This window comes from Balaenoptera physalus (genome assembly GCF_965194825.1).
Source record: "Balaenoptera physalus genome assembly, contig: HAP1_SCAFFOLD_620, whole genome shotgun sequence".
Taxonomy (NCBI): domain Eukaryota; kingdom Metazoa; phylum Chordata; class Mammalia; order Artiodactyla; family Balaenopteridae; genus Balaenoptera; species Balaenoptera physalus.
The window spans coordinates 247,715-268,499 of record NW_028126128.1 but is presented as its reverse complement, the minus strand read 5'-3'; the positions used below and the strand labels follow the sequence as shown (position 1 = coordinate 268,499).

The 20,785-nt window shown below is 47.0% G+C and overlaps 1 protein-coding gene and 1 pseudogene across 2 annotated transcripts; both read right to left on the bottom strand.

Annotated features, from left to right (window-relative positions):
• Window positions 1-16,819: 16,819 nt before the first annotated feature.
• On the bottom strand, window positions 16,820-19,071 carry LOC309653578 (myosin heavy chain, embryonic smooth muscle isoform pseudogene; annotated as a pseudogene). Its single transcript has one exon. The product of its transcript is annotated as a myosin heavy chain, embryonic smooth muscle isoform pseudogene (transcript).
• LOC309653576 (uncharacterized protein) lies at window positions 16,897-20,028 on the bottom strand (the record flags this gene model as incomplete). Its single annotated transcript, XM_082478481.1, has 1 exon — window positions 16,897-20,028. One exon carries the CDS (start codon window positions 20,026-20,028, stop codon window positions 19,087-19,089), a length of 942 nt encoding a protein of 313 aa, XP_082334607.1. The 3' UTR covers window positions 16,897-19,086.
• Between the last annotated feature and the right edge of the window lie 757 nt (window positions 20,029-20,785).

The window sequence follows — 20,785 nt, the reverse complement described above, 5'->3', positions numbered from 1 at the left end:
GCTCCATGCCCCCTGTAATCCCAATATTCCATGACCCCTTTCATCACAATGCCCAATGCCACCTCTCATCACAATTCTCCATGGCATTTGTCATCACAATGCTCCATGACCATTGTCATCACAATGCTCCATGGACCCTCTCATTACTGTGCTACATAATAATTTTAATCACATTTCTAGATGACCACTGCCATCACAATGCCCCTTGATATCATCATCACAATTCGCCATGACCATTGTCATCACAATGCTCCATGAACCATGTCATCACAGGGTCCCAGGACACTTGTCACCACAATGATTCATTACCACTTTCATCACAATGCTCCATGACCACTGTCATCTCAATGCTCCATGGCCTTTGTATTCACAATGCTCCATGGCCCCTGTAATCAGAGTGCTCCAAAACACCTTTCATCATTATGCTCCATGACCACTGCCATCTCAATGCCTCCTGACGCCTCTCATCACAATTCTCCAAGGCCCCTCTCATCACAATGCTCAATGACACTTGTCATCACTTTGCTCCATAACACCTGTCATCACAGTGTTCCCTGCCCATGTCATCAAATGCTCCATGTCCCCTATAATCACAATGCTCCAAGCCTTTTTCCTCACAATGCTCCAGAATCTTGTCATCACAATGTTCCATGACCCTGGCATCACAATGCTCCACGGCCCTTGTCATCACAATGCTCCAGAATTCTTGTCATCACAATGTTCCATGGACGTGTCATCACAATGCTACATGACCCTGGTCATCACAGTTCTCCATGACCTTTGTCATCACAATGCTCTATGTCACTATTCATCACAATTCTCAATGACCACTTTAATCACTATGCTCGCTGACCATTTTCATCACATTTCTCTATTGTCATTACAATTCCCCATGGCCCCTTTCTTCACAAAGCTCCATGATGCCTGTCATCACAATGCTCCATGGCTTTTGTTTTCACAATGCTCCAGGACCAGTTTCATCACAATACTCCTTCCCCCTTGTCATCACATTGCATAATGAAAGCTTTCATTACAATGCTCCGTGACACTTGTCATCACATTGCTCCATTTCCTTTATCGTCACAATGCTCCTAGGCAGTTTTCATCACGATGTTCCATGAAAACTTTCATCACATTGCTCCATGACCATTGTCATCACAATAGTCCATACCCTTGTCAACACAATGTTGCATAATCCCTGTCATCACAATTCTCCATGACTGCTGTCATCACAATAATCCAGGACAATTTTCATAACAATGCTTCATGCCCCCAGTCATCACAGTGCTCCATGATAACTTTCATCACAATTCCTAGATGATCAGTGTCATCACAATGCCCCATGACCCCTGTCATCACAATTTGCTATGACCCTTGTCATCACAATACTCGATGAACTGTGTCATCACAGTGTTCCACGACACATGGCATCACAATGACCCATGAATATTTTCATCACAATGCTCCAATACACCTGTCATCACAATGCTCCATGGCCCCTGTTATCATATTGCTCCATGATCTCTTTCATCACAATGCTCCATGACCACTGACATCACCATACCGCAAGACGCCTGTCATCTTAATGATCCATGGCCATTTTCATCACAATGCTCCATGGGCCCTGTCATAACAATGCTCCATGCCCTTGTCATCAAAATGCTCCAGAACTCTTGTCATCATAATGCTCCATGCCAATGTCATCAAAATGTCCCATGACACTTGTCATCACAATGCTCCATGGCCTATGCCATCACAGTTTTCCATGGACCCTGTCATCACAATGCTCCATGCCCTTGTCATCAAAATTCTCCAGAACTCTTGTCATCATAATGCTCCATGCTAATGTTATCGAAATATCCCATGACACTTGTCATCACAATGCTCCATGGCCTTTGACATCACAAAGTTCCATTGCCCCTGTCATCACAGTGCTCCATGCCCTTGTCATCAAAATGCTCAAGAACTCTTGTCATCATAATGCTCCATTCCAATGTCATCAAAATGCCCCATGACACTTGTCATCACAATGCTCCATCCCTTTGTCATCACAATGTTCCATGGCCCCTGTCATCACAGTGCTCCATGATACATTTCATCACAATTTTAGATGACCACTGTCCTCACAATGCCCCATGACAGATGTCATCACAATTCGCCATGGTCCTTGCCGTCACAATGCTCCATGAACCGTGTCATCACAAGGTTTTAGAACTCTTGTCATCACAATGATCCATGATCACTTTCATCACAATGCTCCATGAAACCTGTCATCTCAATGCTCCATAGCCTTTGTATTCACAATGCCCAATGGCCCCTCTAATCACAGTGCTCCATGACCCCTTTCTTCACAATGCTCCAAGATCGCTCTCATCACAATGCCCCATGACGCCTGCCACCACAAATCTCCAAGGCCTCTCTTACCAAAAAGCTCCATGATCCCTGTCAGTACAATGTTCCATGACACTTTTCATCACAATGCTCCATGACCCCTGTCACCACAAAGTTCTCTACCCATATCATCACAATGCTCCTTGTCACCTTTAATCTCAATGCTCCATGCCCTTTCATCACAATGATCCAGAATTCTTTTCATCGCAATGTTCATTGACCGTGTCATCACAATGCTCCATGACCCTTGTCATCACAAAGCTCCATGACCGCTGTCATCACAATGATCCATGATTCCTTTCCTCGCAGCGCTCCAGTACACTTTTCATCCCAATGCTCCATGTCATTGTCAGCACAATGCTCCTTTGACCCTGACATGAAAATGCTCCATCCCCTTTTCATCACAATGCTCCAGATATCCTATCATTACAATGCTCCATGCCCGTGTCAACACAATGCTCCATGACCCCTGTCATCAAAATGCTTTATGAACCTTATTATCACAATATTCCATGACCCCTGTCATCAAAATGATCCATGACCGTTGTCATCACAATTCTGCATGACACCTTTCATCCCAATCCTCTTTGACTGCTGTCACCACAATGCTCCAGGACAATTTTCATCACAATGCTCCATGCCCCCTGTCATCACAGTGCCCCATAAGCCCTGTAATCACAATGCTCCATGACCCTGTCATCACAAAGCTACATGACCCCTGTCATCACATTGTTCCATGGCCTATGTATTAACAATGCTCCATGGACCCTGTAATCACACTGCTCCATGTTCCCTTTCAATGCAATGCTCCATGACCCCTGTCATCACAACGTTCCATGAAAGTTGTCATCAAAATGCTCCATGACCCCGGTAACCACAAGGTTCCCTGCCCTTGTCATCACAATGGTACGTGGCCTTGTCATCACAATCTTCCATGGCCTCTGTCATCACCATGCTCCATGGTCTTTCTCATCACAATGGTCTATGACCACTGTCATCACAATGCTTGATGACCATTGTCATCACAATGCTCCAAAGCCCCTGTCATCACAATGCCTCATGGTCTTTGTAATCACAATGCTCCATGCCCTTGTCATCACAATGCTCCAGGTCTGTTGTCATCACCATGCTTCATGCCCGTGTCATCACAATGCTCCATGAATCTTGTCTTCACAATGCTCCATGGCCCATGTCATCACAATGCTCCATGATCCCTGTCATGACAATGCGCTAGGGCCTTGGTCATTACAATGCTCCGTGACCACCGTCAACACAATGCCTGATGAACCCTGTCATCAAAATGCTAAATGGCACTTGTCATCACAATGCTCTATGATGCCTGTCATCACTATTCTCCATGTCACTTGTTATCACAATGCTCCATGGCCCCTGTAATCCCAGTAATCTATGACCCCTTTCATCACAATGCCCAATGCCACCTCTCATCACAATTCTCCATGGCATTTGTCATCACGAAGCTCCATGACTCCTGTCATCACAAAGCTACATGACACTTGTCATCACAATGCTCCATGGCCCATCTCATTACTGTGCTCTGTAAAAACTTGAATCACATTTCTAGATGACCACTGCCATCACAATGCCCCATGTCATTGTCATCACAATTCGCCATGACCATTGTCATCACAATTCTCCATGAACCATGTCATCACAGGGTCCCAGGACACTTGTCATCACAATGATCCATTACCACTTTCATCACAATGCTCCATGACCACTTTCATCTCAATGCTCCATGGCCTTTGTATTCACAATGCTCCATGGCCCCTGTAATCACAGTGCTCCAAAACACCTTTCATCATAATGCTCCATGACCACTGCCATCTCAATGCCTCATGACGCCTGTCATCACAATTCTCCAAGGCCCCTCTCATCCAGTGCTCCATGACACTTGTCATCACATTGCTCCATAACACCTGTCATCACAGTGTTCCCTGCCCATGTCATCACAATGCTCCATGTCCCGTATAATCACAATGCTCCAAGCCATTTTCCTCACAATGCTCCAGAATCTTGTCATCACAATGTTCCATGACCCTGGCATCACAATGCTCCACGGCACTTGTCATCACAATGCTCCAGAATTCTTGTCATCGCAATGTTCCATGGACGTGTCATCACAATGCTACATGACCCTGGTCATCACAGTCCTCCATGGGCTTGTCATCACAATGCTCCAGAACATTTGTCATCATAATGCTCCATTCCAGTGTCATCACATTGCTGAATGACACTTGTCATCAAAATGTTCCTTGGCCTTTGTCATCACAGTGCTCCATGATACCTTTAATCAAAATTCTACATGACCACTGTCATCACAATGCAAGATGACCAATGTCATCACAATGCCCCATGGCACGTGTCATCACATTTCGCCTTGGCCCTTGTCATCTCAATGCTGTATGAAACGTGTCATCACTAGGTTCAAAGACACTTGTCATCACAATGCTCCATGAACTCTGTTATCTCAGTGTTCCATGGCCTTTGTATTCACAATGCTCCATTGTCCCGATAATCGCGTTGCTACATGAACACTTTCATCACAATGCTCCTGGACCACTGTCACCATAATGCCTCATGACGTCTCTCATCACCGTGCTCCAATGCCAATCTCATCAAAATGCTCCATGATCTGTGTCAGCACTATTTTGCATAACACTTGTCATCACAATGCTCCATGATCCCTGTCTTCACAATGATCCCTGCCAATGTCATCACAATGCTCCATGTCTCCTGTAATCACAATGCTCCATGCCCTTGTCATCACAATGCTCCAGGTGTGTTGTCATCACCATGCTCCATGCCCGTGTCATCACAAAGCTCCAAGAATCTTGTTTTCACAATGCTCCATTGCCCATGTCATCACAATGCTCCATGAGCCCTGTCATCACAATGCTCCATGGCCTTTGTCATCACAATGCTCCATGACCCCCATCAGCACAATGCCTGATGAACCCTGACATCAAAATGCTAAATGGCACTTGTCATCACAATGCTCTATGATGCCTGTCATCACTATTCTCCATGTCACTTGTTATCACAATGCTCCATGGCCCCTGTAATCCCAGTACTCCATGAACCCTTTCATCACAATGCCCAATGCCACCTCTCATCACAATTCTCCATGGCATTTATCATCACGATGCTCCAAGACACCTGTCATCACAATGCTCCATGACACTTGTCATTACAATGCTCCATGGCCCCTGTCATTACTGTGCTCCATAATAACTTTAATCACATTTCTAGATGACCACTGCCATCACAATGCCCCATGACATTGTCATCACAATTCGCCATGACCATTGTCATCACAATGCTCCATGAACCATGTCATCACAGGGTCCCAGGACACTTGTCATCACAATGATCCATTACCACTTTCATCACAATGCTCCATGACCACTGTCATCTCAATGCTCCATTGCCTTTGTAATCACAATGCTCCATAGCCCCTGTAATCACAGTGCTCCAAAACACCTTTCATCATAATGCTCCATGACCACTGTCATCTCAATGCCTCATGACGCCTGTCATCACAATTCTCCAATGCCCCTCTCATCACAATGCTCCATGACACTTGTCATCACATTGCTCCATAACACCTGTCATCACAGTGTTTCCTGCCCATGTCATCACAATGCTCCATGTCCCCTATAATCACAATGCTCCAAGCCATTTTCCTCACAATGCTCCAGAATCTTGTCATCAAAATGTTCCATGACCCTGGCATCACAATGCTTCATGGCCCTTCCATCACAATGCTCCAGAATTCTTGTCATCACAATGATCCATGGACGTGTCATCTCAATGCTACATGACCCTGGTCATCACATTTCTCCATGACCTCTGTCATCACCATGCTCTATGTCACTATTCATCACAATTCTCAATAACCACCTTAATCACTATGCTCGCTGACCATTTTCATCACATTTCTCTATTGTCATTACACTTCCCCTGGCCCATTTCTTCACAATGCTCCATGATGCCTGTCATCACAATGCTCCATGGCTTTTGTTATCACAATGCTTCAGGACCAGTTTCATCACAATACTCCATCCCCCTTGTCATCACAGTGCACAATGAAAGCTGTCATTACAATGCTCCATGACACTTCTCATCACAATGCTCCATGTCATTGATCATCACAATGCGCCCAGGCACTTTTCATCACGATGTTCCATGAAAACTTTCATCACATTGCTCCATGACCATTGTCATCACAATAGTCCATACCCTTGTCAACACAATGCTGCATAATCCCTGTCATCACAATTCTCCATGACTGCTGTCATCACAATAATCCAGGACAATTTTCATAACAATGCTTCACGCCCCCAGTCATCACAGTGCTCCATGATACCTTTCATCACAACTCTTAGATGATCAATGCCATCACAATGCACCATTACACCTGTCATCACAATTCGCTAAGACCCATGGCATCACAATACTCGATGAACCGTGTCATCACAGTGTTCCAGGACACATGTCATCACAATGATCCATTAATATTTTCATCACAATGATCTAATACACCTGTCATCACAATTCTCCATAGTCCCTGTTATCATGTTGCTCCATGATCTGTTTCATCACAATGCTCCATGACCACGGTCATCACCATACCTCAAGACGACTGTCATCTCAATGCTCCATGGCCCCTTTCATTACAATGCTCCATGAACCCAGTCATCACAATGTACCCTGCCCGTTTCATCACAATGCTCCATGGGCCCTGTCATCAAAAGGCTCCAAGCCCTTGTCATCAAAATGCTCCAGAACTCTTGTCATCATAATGCTCCATGCCAATGTCATCAAAATGTTCCATGACACTTGTCATCACAATGCTCCATGGCCTTTGCCATCACAATGTTCCATGGACCCTGTCATAACAATGCTCCATGGCCTTGTTATCAAAATGCTCCAGAACTCTTGTCATCATAATGCTCCATGACAATGTCATCAAAATGCCCCATGACACTTGTCATCACAATGCTCCATGGCCTTTCTCATCACAATGTTCCATGGCCCCTGTCATCACAGTGCTCCATGGTACCTTTCATCACAATTCTAGATGACCACTGTCATCACAATCACCCATAACAGATGTCATCACAATTCGCCATTGTCCTTGTCATCACAATGCTCCATGAACCGTGTCATCACAAGGTTCCAGGACACTTGTCATCACAATGATCCATGATCACTTTCATCACAGTGTTCCATGAAACCTATCATCTCAATGCTCCATAGCCTTTGTATTCACAATGCTCCCTGGCCTCTGTAATCACAGTGCTCCATGACCCGTTTCATCACAATGCTCCAAGACCACTGTCATCACAATGCCCGATGACGCCTGCCACCTCAAATCTCCAAGGCCTCTCTTACCAAAAAGCTCCATGATCCCTGTCGGTACAATGTTCCATGACACTTTTCATCACAATGCTCCATGACCCCTGTCATCACAAAGTTCTCTGCCCATATCATCACTATGCTCCTTGTCACCTTTAATCACAATGCTCCATGCCCTTTCATCACAATGCTCCAGAATTCTTGTCATCGCAATGTTCTTTGACCGTGTCATCACAATGCTCCATGACCCTTGTCATCACAAAGCTCCATGACCCCTGTCATCACAATGATCCATGATTCCTTTCCTCACAGTGCTCCAGTACGCTTTTCATCACAATGCTCCATGCCATTGTCAGCAGAATGCTCCTTGGACCCTGTCATCAAAATGCTTTATGAACCTTGTTATCACAATGTTCCATGACCCCTGTCATCAAAATGATTCATGAACGTTGTCATCACAATGCTGCATGATACCTTTCATCACAATCCTCTGTGACTGCTGTCATCACAATGCTCCAGGACAATTTTCATCACAATGCTCCATGCCCCCTGTCATCACAGTGCCCAATAAGCCCTGTAATCACAATGCTCCAAGGCCCTTGTCATCACAATGCTCCAGAATTCTTGTCATCACGATGTTCCATGGACGTGTCATCACAATGCTACATGACCCTGGTCATCACAGTTCTCCATGACCTTTGTCATCACAATGCTCTATGTCACTATTCATCACAATTCTCAATGACCAGTTTAATCACTATGCTCGCTGACCATTTTCTTCACATTTCTCTGCTGTCATTACAATTCACCATGGCCCCTTTCTTCACAATGCTCCATGATGCCTGTCATCACAATCCTCCATGGCTTTTGTTATCACAATGCTCCAGGACCAGTTTCATCACAATACTCCATCCCCCTTGTCATCACAGTGCATAATGCAAGCTTTCATTACAATGCTCCATGACACTTGTCATCACAATGCTCCATGGCCTTTAGCGTCACAATGCTCCCAGGCACTTTTCATGACGATGTTCCATGAAAACTTTCATCACATTGCTCCATGACCATTGTCATCACAATAGTCCATACCCTTGTCAACACAATGCTGCATAATCCCTGTCATCACAATTCTCCATGACTGCTGTCATTCCAATAATCCAGGACAATTTTCATAACAATGCTTCTTGCCCCCAGTCATCACAGTGCTCCATGATAACTTTCATCACAATTCTTTGATGATCAGTGCCATCACAATTCCCCATGACACCTGTCATCACAATTCGCTATGACCCTTGTCATCACAATACTCGATGAACCGTGTCATCACAGTGTTCCAGGACACATGTCATCACAATGATCCATTAATATTTTTTTTTTTTTTAATAGCTACTTTATTTACTTATTTATTTATTTTTGGCTGTGTTGGGTCTCCGGTTCGTGCGAGGGCCTTCTCTAGTTGCGGCAAGCGGAGGCCACTCTTCATCGCGGTGCGGGGAACGCTCTTCATCGCGGTGCGCGGGCCTCTCACTATCGCGGCCCCTCCCGCTGCGGGGCACAGGCTCCAGACGCGCAGGCTCAGCAGTTGTGGCTTACGGGCCCAGCCGCTCCGCGGCATGTGGGATCTTCCCAGACCAGGGCTCGAACCCGTGTCCCCTGCATTAGCAGGCAGACTCCCAACCACTGCGCCACCAGGGAAGCCCGATCCATTAATATTTTCATCACAATGATCCAATACACCTCTCATCACAATGCTCCATGGCCCCTGTTATCATGTTACTCCATGATCTCTGTCATCACAATGCCCCATGACAACTGTCATCACCATACATCAAAACGCCTGTCATCTCAATGCTCCATGGCCCCTTTCATCACAATGCTCCATGAACCCAGTCATCACAATGTTCCCTGCCCTTTTCATCACAATGCTCCAAGGGCCCTGTCATCACAATGCTCCATGCCCTTGTCATCAAAATGCTCCAGAACTCTTGTCATCATAATGCTCCATGCCAATGTCATCAAAATGTCCCATGACACTTGTCATCACAATGCTCCATGGCCTTTGCCATCACAAGGTTCCATGTCCCCTGTCATAACAATGTTCCATGCCCTTGTTATCAAAATACTCCAGAACCCTTGTCATCATAATGCTCCATGCCAATGTCTCAAAATGCCCCATGACACTTGTCATCGCAATGCTCCATGGCCTTTGTCAGCACAATGTTCCATGGCCCCTGTCATCACAGTGCTCCATGATACCTTTCATTACAATTCTAGATGACCACTGTCATCACAATGCCCCATGACAGATGTCATCACAATTCGCCATGGTCCTTGTCATCACAATGCTCCATGAACTGTGTCATCACAAGGTTCCATGACTCTTGTCATCACATTGATCTATGATCACTTTCATCACAATGCTCCATGAAACCTGTCATCTCAATGCTCCATAGCCTTTTTATTCACAATGCTCCATGGCCCCTGTAATCACGGTGCTCCATGACCACTTTCATCACAATGCTCCATGACCTTTCATCACAATGCTCCAGAATTCTTGTCATCGCAATGTTCCTTGACCGTGTCATCACAATGCTCCATGACCCTAGTCATCACAAAGCTCCATGACCCCTGTCATCACAATGATCCGTGATTCCTTTACTCACAGTGCTCCAGTACCCTTTTCATCACAATGCTCCATGCCATTGTCAGCACAATGCTCCTAGGACCCTGTCATCAAAATGCTCCATCCCCTTTTCATCACAATGCTCCAGATAGCCTATCATTACAATGCTCCATGCCCGTGTCAACACAATGCTCCATGACCACTGTCATCAAAATGCTTTATGAACCTTGTTATCACAATGTTCCATGACCCCTGTCATCAAAATGATTCATGACCGTTGTCATCACAATGCTGCATGATACCTTTCATCACAATCCTCTGTGACCGCTGTCTTCACAATGCTCCAGGACAATTTTCATCGCAATGCTCCATGCCCCCTGTCATCACAGTGCCCCATAAGCCCTGTAATCACAATGCTCCATGACCCTGTCATCACAATGCTACATGACCCCTGTCATCACATTGTTCCATGGCCTATGTATTCACAATGCTCCATGGATCCTGTAATCACACTGCTCCATGTCCCTTTTCAACACAATGCTCCACGATCCCTGTCATCACAACGTTCCATGAAAGCGTTCATCAAAATGCTCCATGACCCCTGTCACCACAAGATTCCCTGCCCTTGTCATCACAATGGTACATGGCCTTGCCATCACAATATTTCATGGCCTCTGTCATCACCATGCTCCATGGTCTTTCTCATCACAATGCTCTATGATCCCTGTCATCACAATGCTTGATGACCATTGTCATCACAATGCTCCAAGGCCCCTGTCATCACAGTGCCTCATGGTCTTTGTAATCACAATGCTCAATGACCACTGTCATCACAATGCTCCATGCCGTTGTCATCACAATGCTCCATGGCCCCTGTAATCACAATGCTCCATGCCCTTGTCATCACAATGCTCCAGAACACTTGTCATCATAATGCTCCATTCCCGTGTCATCACATTGCTCAATGACACTTGTCATCAAAATGTTCCTTGGCGTTTGTCATCACAGTGCTCCATGATACCTTTAATCAAAATTCTACATGACCACTGTCATCACAATGCAAGATGACCAATGTCATCACAATGCCCCATGACACGTGTCATCACAATTTGCCTTGGCCCTTCTGATCTCAATACTGTACGAAACGTGTCATCAGTAGGTTCCAAGACCCTTCTCATCACAATGCTCCATGAACTCTGTTGTCTCAATGTTCCATGGCCTTTTTATTCACAATGCTCCATTGAAACGATAATCGCGTTGCTCTATGAGCACTTTCATCACAATGCTCCTTGACCACTGTCACCATAATGCCCCATGACGTCTCTCATCACTGTGCTCCAAGGCCACTCTTATCAAAATGCTCCATGATCTCTGTCAGCACAATATTGCATGACACTTGTCATCACAATGCTCCATGACCCCTGTCATCACAATGATCCCTGCCAATGTCATCAAAATGCTCCATGTCTCCTGTAATCACAATGCTCCAAGTCCGTTGTCATCACCATGTTTCATGCCCGTGTCATCACAATGCTCCATGAATCTTGTCTTCACAATGCTTCATGGCCCATGTCATCACAATGCTCCATGACCCATGTCATCAAAATGCTAAATAGCACTTGTCATCACAATGCTCTATGATGCCTGTCATCACTATTCTGCATGTCACTTCTTATCACAATGCTCCATGGCCCCTGTAATCCCAGTACTCCATGACCCCTTTCATCACAATGCCCAATTTCACCTCACATAACAATTCTCCATGGCATTTGTCATCACGATGCTCCATGACACTTGTCATCACAATGCTCCATGGCCCCTCTCATTACTGTGCTCCATAATAACTTTAATCACATTTCTAGATGACCAATGCCATCACAATGCCCCAAGAAATTGTCATCACAATTCGCCATGACCATTGTCATCACAATGCTCCATGAACCATGTCATCACAGGGTCCCAGGACACTTGTCATCACAATGTTCCATTACCACTTTCATCACAATGCTCCATGACAACTGTCATCTCAATGCTCCATGGCCTTTGTATTCACAATGCTCCATGGCCCCTTTAATCACAGTGCTCCAAAACACCTTTCATCATAATGCTCCATGACCACTGCCATCTCAATGCCTCATGACGCCTGTCATCACAATTCTCCAAGGCCCCTCTCATCACAATGCTCCATGACACTTGTCATCACATTGCTCCATAACACCTGTCATCACAGTGTTCCCTGCCCATGTCATCACAATGCTCCATGTCCCCTATGATCACAATGCTCCATGCAGTTTTCCTCACAATGCTCCAGAATTTTGTCATCAAAATGTTCCATGACCGTGGCATCACAATGCTCCATGACCCTTGTCATCACAATGCTCCAGAATTCTTGTCATCACAATGTTCCGTGAACGTGTCATCACAATGCTACATGACCCTGGTCATCACAATGCTCTAGAATTCTTGTCATCGCAATGTTCCTTGACCGTGTCATCACAATGCTCCATGACCCTTGTCATCACAAAGCTCCATGACCCCTGTCATCACAATGATCCATGATTCCTTTCCTCACAGTGCTCCAGTACCCTTTTCATCACAATGCTCCATGCCATCGTCAGCAGAATGCTCCTTGGACACTGTCATCAAAATGCTCCATCCCCTTTTCATCACAATTCTCCAGATATCCTATCATTACAATGCTCCATGCTCGTGTCAACACAATGTTCCATGAACCCTGTCATCAAGATGCTTTATGAACCTTGTTATCACAATGTTCCATGACCCCTGTCATCAAAATGATTCATGAACGTTGTGATCACAATGCTGCATGATACCTTTCATCCCAATTCTCTGTGACTGCTGTCATCACAAAGCTCCAGGACAATTTTCATCACAATGCTCCATGCCCCCTGTCATCACAGTGCCCCATAAGCCCTGTAATCACAATGCTCCAAGGCCCCTGTCATTGCAGTGCCTCATGGTCTTTGTAATCACAATGCTCAATGACCACTGTCATCACAATGCTCCATGCCGTTGTCATCACAATGCTCCATGGCCCCTGTAATCACAATGCTCCATGCCCTTGTCATCACAATGCTCCAGAACACTTGTCATCATAATGCTCCATTCCCGTGTCATCACATTGCTCAATGACACTTGTCATCAAAATGTTCCTTGGCCTTTTTCATCACAGTGCTCCATGATACCTTTAATCAAAATTCTACATGACCACTGTCATCACAATGCAAGATGACCAATGTCATCACAATGCCCCATGACACGTGTCATCACAATTTGCCTTGGCCCTTCTGATCTCAATACTGTACGAAACGTGTCATCAGTAGGTTCCAAGACCCTTCTCATCACAATGCTCCATGAACTCTGTTGTCTCAAAGTTCCATGGCCTTTGTATTCACAATGCTCTATTGTAACGATAATCGCGTTGCTCTATGAACACTTTCATCACAATGCTCCTTGACCACTGTCACCATAATGCCCCATGACGTCTCTCATCACTGTGCTCCAAGGCCACTCTTATCAAAATGCTCCATGATCTGTGTCAGCACAATATTGCAAGACACTTGTCATCACAATGCTCCATGACCCCTGTCATCACAATGATCCCTGCCAATGTCATCACAATGCTCCATGTCTCCTGTAATCACAATGCTCCATGCCCTTGTCATCACAATGCTCCAAGTCCGTTGTCATCACCATGCTTCATGCCCGTGTCATCACAATGCTCCATGAATCTTGTCTTCACAACGCTCCATGGCCCATGTCATCACAATGCTCCATGACCCATGTCATCAAAATGCTAAATAGCACTTGTCATCACAATGCTCTATGATGCCTGTCATCACTATTCTGCATGTCATTTGTTATCACAATGCTCCATGGCCCCTGTAATCCCTGTACTCCATGACCTCTTTCATCACAATGCCCAATTTCACCTCACATCACAATTCTCCATGGCATTTGTCATCACGATTCTCCATGACACTTGTCATCACAATGCTCCATGGCCCCTCTCATTACTGTGCTCCATAATAACTTTAATCACATTTCTAGATGACCAATGCCATCACAATGCCCCATGAAATTGTCATCACAATTCGCCATGACCATTGTCATCACAATGCTCCATGAACCATGTCATCACAGGGTCCCAGGACACTTGTCATCACAATGTTCCATTACCACTTTCATCACAGTGCTCCATGACCACTGTCATCTCAATGCTCCATGGCCTTTTTATTCACAATGCTCCATGGCCCCTTTAATCACAGTGCTCCAAAACACCTTTCATCATAATGCTCCATGACCACTGCCATCTCAATGCCTCATGACGCCTGTCATCACAATTCTCCAAGGCCCCTCTCATCACAATGCTCCATGACACTTGTCATCATATTGCTCCATAACACCTCTCATCACAGTGTTCCCTGCCCATGTCATCACAATGCTCCATGTCCCCTATGATCACAATGCTCCATGCAGTTTTCCTCACAATGCTCCTGAATTTTGTCATCACAATGTTCCATGACCGTGGCATCACAATGCTCCATGGCCCTTGTCATCACAGTGCTCCAGAATTCTTGTCATCACAATGTTCCATGAACGTGTCATCACAATGCTACATGACCCTGGTCATCACAGTTCTCCATGACCTTTGTCATCACAATGCTCTATTTCACTTTTCATCACAATTCTCAATGACCACTTTAATCAATATGTTCACTGACCATTTTCATCACATTTCTCTATTGTCATTACAATTCCCCATGGCCCCTTTCTTCACAATGCTCCATGATGCCTGTCATCACAATGCTCCATGGCTCTTTTCATCACAATGCTCCATGGGCCCTGTCATCACAATCCTCCATGCCCTTGTCATCAAAATGCTCCAGAACTCTTGTCATCATAATGCTCCATGCCAGTGTCATCAAAATGTCCCATGACACTTGTCATCACAATGCTCCATGGCCTATGCCATCACAATGTTCCATGGCCCTGTCATCACAATGCTCCATGCTCTTGTCATCAAAATGCTCCAGAACTCTTGCCGTCATAATGCTCCATGCCAATGTCATCAAAATATCCCATGACACTTGTCATCACAATGTTCCATGGCCTTTGCCATCACAGAGTTCCATGGCCCCTTTCATCACAGTGCTCCATGCTCTTGTCATCAAAATGCTCCAGAACTCTTGTCATCATAATGCTCCATGCCAATGTCATCAAAATGTTCCATGACACTTGTCATCACAATGCTCCATGGCCTTTGCCATCACAGTGCTCCATGGCCCCTGTCATCACAGTGCTCCATGCCCTTGTCATCAAAATTTTCCAGAACTCTTGTCATCATAATGCTCCATGCCAATGTCATCAAAATGTTCCATGACACTTGTCATCACAATGCTCCATGGCCTTTGCCATCACAATGTTCCATGGCCCCTGTAATCACAGTGCTCCATGCCCTTGTCATCAAAATGCTCCAGAAGTCTGAATGTTTATAATACCACTTTGACTAGAGAGGTACATGATATATGAAGCAGTCGAAACTTAATACATTAGATTGTTACAGAGGCAAATAATATATTTAACATTGTCTTAGTACTGTAGTGTCTAAGGCACTTTCTGTAATGTCAGTTTGATTAACTATCAACCAAAAACAGAATGCTAAGTGTTCACTGTAACACTGTCCCAAGGGGGAGGGGAAAGGAGAAATGAAAAAGGAGTCACATCCACTGGCATGTCAACATTCAGGCAGGTGGCATCTGTTCTCGAGATTCTGTCAACCTCACCAACAAACTTGGAACAAGTCTCGGACACAAAACCAATATTCCCATTTTGGGCTCAAAGCAGCGGCTGAATTTGCAAGGTCAGCATGAGAGCCTGGCTGGCGAGGGAGGGTATGCCCCGAGCTGCTGCTCAGGGGCCTGCAGCTGCTCGCTCCAGAAGCGAGGAGCACACTGGGGAAGCCGGGGCCTCAGGAGGCCATCCTGAAGTCACTGTGATGGCTGCCCCCGGGGCCTCAGCTGGGTGGTGGCCACCGTTCTTCCTATGCACAGACTGGGCCGAGGACAGTTGACGTGAAGAGATACGGGCACACCACGACTCGAGGGAGGTGGGCATGGCCACCCCACACGGATGCCGCTTCCCCCCATCCAACCCACCCCTCCTAATCTCTCCAAAGCCCCTTTCACAGTTTGCTCACTGAAATAGTGTTGATCATTATTTGAAGGAAATGAGAGCTACAAGTGCAGTTTAGGTTCCACGACGTTCTAAAAGAGACTTTACGTGGCTGAGGAGGCAGGGGCCACATGAACACAAAACTAAGGTAGCTGTCCGTACGACAGAGCATGCAGAGCGACTGGGCAGCAACCCCGGGGCTGCCCCAGCGACCGGCAACGGGGTCTAGAGTTTGTTTGAAAAAGGGTTCTCTTCTTAACATGTATTATAAAATGGTCTCTTGATGGATATATGGAAAATAGACGCAATGATGAGACGATCTGTTTAATATGTGTAGGTTTTGTGTATATATATATAAAAAGGGGAGCAATTGTACCTAAATCTGAAGCAGGAGACAGTTGTGTAGGCTGCAAGTCCTTAAGACACAGTTGATCTCTCAGGAAGGAGTCGTGCAGTTCGCCAGTCCCCCAGATCTGCAGGGGGGCCCCCGGGGCCGGGGCGCTGGGTGACTTCCTGCGTGTCCCTCGGTATCGCCTCCCCCGGCTTCCTTGGATCTACTCAGACTGGGGTGGCTGCGTCTCATTGACGTCACTGGTCTTACTTTCTGTGTCATCATCCGACAGCTCCAGGGAAGCGCCCTCGATGTGCAGCTGGCACCAGCCAGATCGGCTGGCGGAGAAGCTGATGGGGCCTCCTCGCCTCAGCCGGTTCTTCAGCGTGCTGACCTCGCGGCTCAGGCCCTCGTTGGCCTCGGTGGCGTCATCCAGTTCCCGCTGGAGTTTGCGCCGAGACGCGTTGGCACGTGTAGCTTCTTCCTCTGCTTCCTCCAGCTGCCGTTTGAGCTGCTTCATCCTGGCATTGGCCTTCTCCATCTGTTCTTTATACTGATCGGCATGGCGGCGTTCATCCTCAACCTGCATGAAGATTTCCTTCAGCTTCTTCTCGGTACGACGGACTAGTTTGTTGGCGGCTGCTCTTTCCTTGGCCTCCTGCTCAAGCTGCTCCTCCAACTGCCCAATCTTGGCTTCCAGGGCCGAGATGGTGGCCTTGAACTTGGACTTGACAGCGCCCTCCAGCTCCTGCAGCTTGGCCTTCAGCTCCTTGTTCTGCCGCTCCAGCTGCTGGCGCGCATTGTCGCTCTTCTGGGCGGCGCTGCGCTCGGCCGCCAGCTCTGCGTTCAGCGTGTCCACCTGCAGCGTGGTCTTGCGGAAGCGGTCGTTGAGCAACTCCATGTTGCTCTGCTCCTCTTCAAGCTCCTCCTCCAGCTGCGCTATCCGTGCCTCCAGACGCCGCTTCTCATCCAGCAGCGCAGACTTGCCAGAGGCGCTGTTGGCAATCTCATCCGCCAGCTCATCTCTCTCCTGCTCGGCGTGTCGGCGGGCTCGCTCAGATGAGGCAAGTTCCTCCTGCAGTTGAAGGATTTCTGCTTCCAGACTCTTCAGTTTCTTTTCACTCTCTTTGGACTGAGCAAAAATCTCATCCCGGGATGCACGAGCTTCTTCTAATTCACGTTGGTAGTCCTTCATCTGAGCCTGAAGTTTGCGGAGCTGCTTGATCACTTCATCCCTAGCTTTGTTTGCAGCCTCGATCTGCGCTTCCAGGTCCTTCAGGTCTATTTCCATTTTCTTCTTTGAAGCCACAGCAAGGGCCCGCTGTTTCCACTCATCCTCCAGCTCAGCCTCCAGCTCCCACACCTGTTTAACGAGGAGCCGCTTCTTCTCCTCGTTCTGATCATCTCTGGCCTGCAAGTCCCTCTCGAACTGGGCCTTCATGGCCTGCATGTTGACCTCCAGGCGAAGCTTGGCGTCTTCTGCAGCCTGAAGCTCATCTTCCAGCTCTTCCAGCTGGGTCCTCATTTCCTCCACCTGCTGCTCTAGGAACCGTTTGGATTTTTCAAGTTCATGAACGTTCTTGCCCACGTCGTCCTTGGAGCTCATCATGTCCTCCATGTCTGCCCGCAGCTGCTTGTTCTGCCGCTCAGACTCTTCCTTGGCCTCCAGGGCCTCCTCAAGGGCGCGGGCCAGGGACAGGGCTTTGGTTTCCTTCTCTCTGGCCTCTGCTTCGGCCCGGTCTCGCTCTTCCGCGTAGCGGGCAGAGACGTTCTTCTCTTCTGCTAACAGCTGATCGAACTTCTTCTGCTTCTTCTCCAAGTTGGAGACGATCTGGCGCTGGTGGTCCAGGTCCACCAGCAGGTCATCGAGCTCCTGCTGCAGGCGGTTCTTGGTCTTCTCCAGCTTGTCGTAGGCCAGGGCCTTCTCCTCCAGGCGCTGGCTCAGTGCTTCCACGTCTTTAAGGAGCTTCTTCTTGGCTTCTTCCAAACTTTCAATTGTCCCCAGGTCATCATCTACTTTCTTCTTGGTATCTGTCAACTGGGCCTGCAGGGCCAGCACCTGCTTTTCCAGGTTCTTCCTGGCCTCCTCCTCCTCCTCCTGCTGCTCCTGAAGGCTGTTCTTCTCCTCCTCCAGCTGCGGGATCCGACTGCTCAGGTTCAGTTTCTGTCATGTCTCTTCCTGAAGAAGCTCCTGTGTGTCCTGGGGTTGAGACTCAAGACCAGCTGCGTCCTTGGCAAACTTAATACCCTTTTTCTCTGCTTCTTCTAGAAGAGTTGAGACATTATCCAATTCATTCTGTAACTTGTTCGCTTTCTCGGCCAGTTCCACCCTGAGTCTGTCTCCTTCCGAGACCTTGGCGTGGAGCTCCTGGACCTGGGCGTCCAGCTTCTTCCGCTTGTGCTCAGACTCGGCCTTGACCTGCTGCAGCACCTTCACCTCGCACGCCAGCTCCTTGTTGTCTGTCTCCAGGCCCTGCTTGTTCTTCTCCAGATTTGCTTTGAACCGCTTCGCCTGCTCCAGCTGCTCCGAGAGCTCCTCCAGGGCGGTCGCGTGCCGCTGCCTCATGTCCTGGATCTGAGCCTCGTGGTTCTTCGTTTCCTCCTCAAGAGCCTTCTTCAGCTCTGCCACTTCTTGTTCACGTTTGGTGCGCAGCTCCTGCTGAGCTGCCGTGGTGTCCAGCATGTCCTCAAGCTCTGTCTTCAGAGCTTCCAGCTCCTCACTCAAGTCCCTCTTCTGCTTTTCCGCCTTGTTCCGCGAAGCCTTCTCGGATTCAAAGTCTTCCTGCAGCTCAGCAAGCTGGGCTTGCAGCTCTCGCACAACTTTAAGCACGTTGTTCTTGTGCAGCGTCTCGTCGTCACCCCTGGCCAGGGCGCCCTGCAGCTCCTCCTCCTTCTTGGCCACCTGGATCTTGAGCTCGTCAATCTGCGCCTGGAGCTCAGCGATCTGGTCCTGTAGGTCCGTGGTCTCGCCGTCCAGTTTCTTTTTGGCCTTTTCCAGTTCCTGGCGGGTCTTCTCCTCCTTCTTTAAGCGCTCTTCTAAATCTGAGATCATCACTTCTTGCTTTTTCCTGATCTTGGCCAGGATCAAATCCTTGATCCTCTGCAACATGCTTGAAAACACAAACCTTTTGGGTTAAAAGCTTTAACATCTGTTAGGAAGAATTTGTCATGTGGGTTTGGAATCTTTGATTTTCCCCCTTTATGAATTGTACTGGCTGTTGACCACTAGAAACCTGACTGCAAATATCTTTTCTTGTATTCCCATATTTCTAGACAATGATTTTTGTAAGACAATACATTTATTCATTATAGAAAAAAAAATGCTCCAGAACTCTTGTCATCATAATGCTCCATGCCAATGTCATCAAAATGTCCCATGACACTTTTCATCACAATGCTCCATGGCCTTTGTCATCACAATGTTCCATGGCCCCTGTCATCACAGTGCTCCATGATACCTTTCATCACAATTCTAGATGACCACTGTCATCACAATGCCCCATGACTGATGTCATAACAACTCGCCATGGTCCTTGTCATCACAATGCTCCATGAACCGTGTCATCACAAGGTTCCAGGACTCTTGTCATCACAATGCTCCATGATCACTTTCATCACAATGCTCCATGAAACCTGTCATCTCAATGCTCCATAGCCTTTGTATTCACAATGCTCCATGGCCCCTGTAATCACGGTGCTCCATGACCCCTTTCATCACAATGCTCCAAGACTGCTGTCATCACAATGGCCCAAGACGCCTGCCACCACAAATCTCCAAGGCCTCTCTTACCAAAAAGCTCCATGATCCCTGTCAGTACAATGTTCCATGACACTTTTCATCACAATGCTCCATGACCCCTGTCATC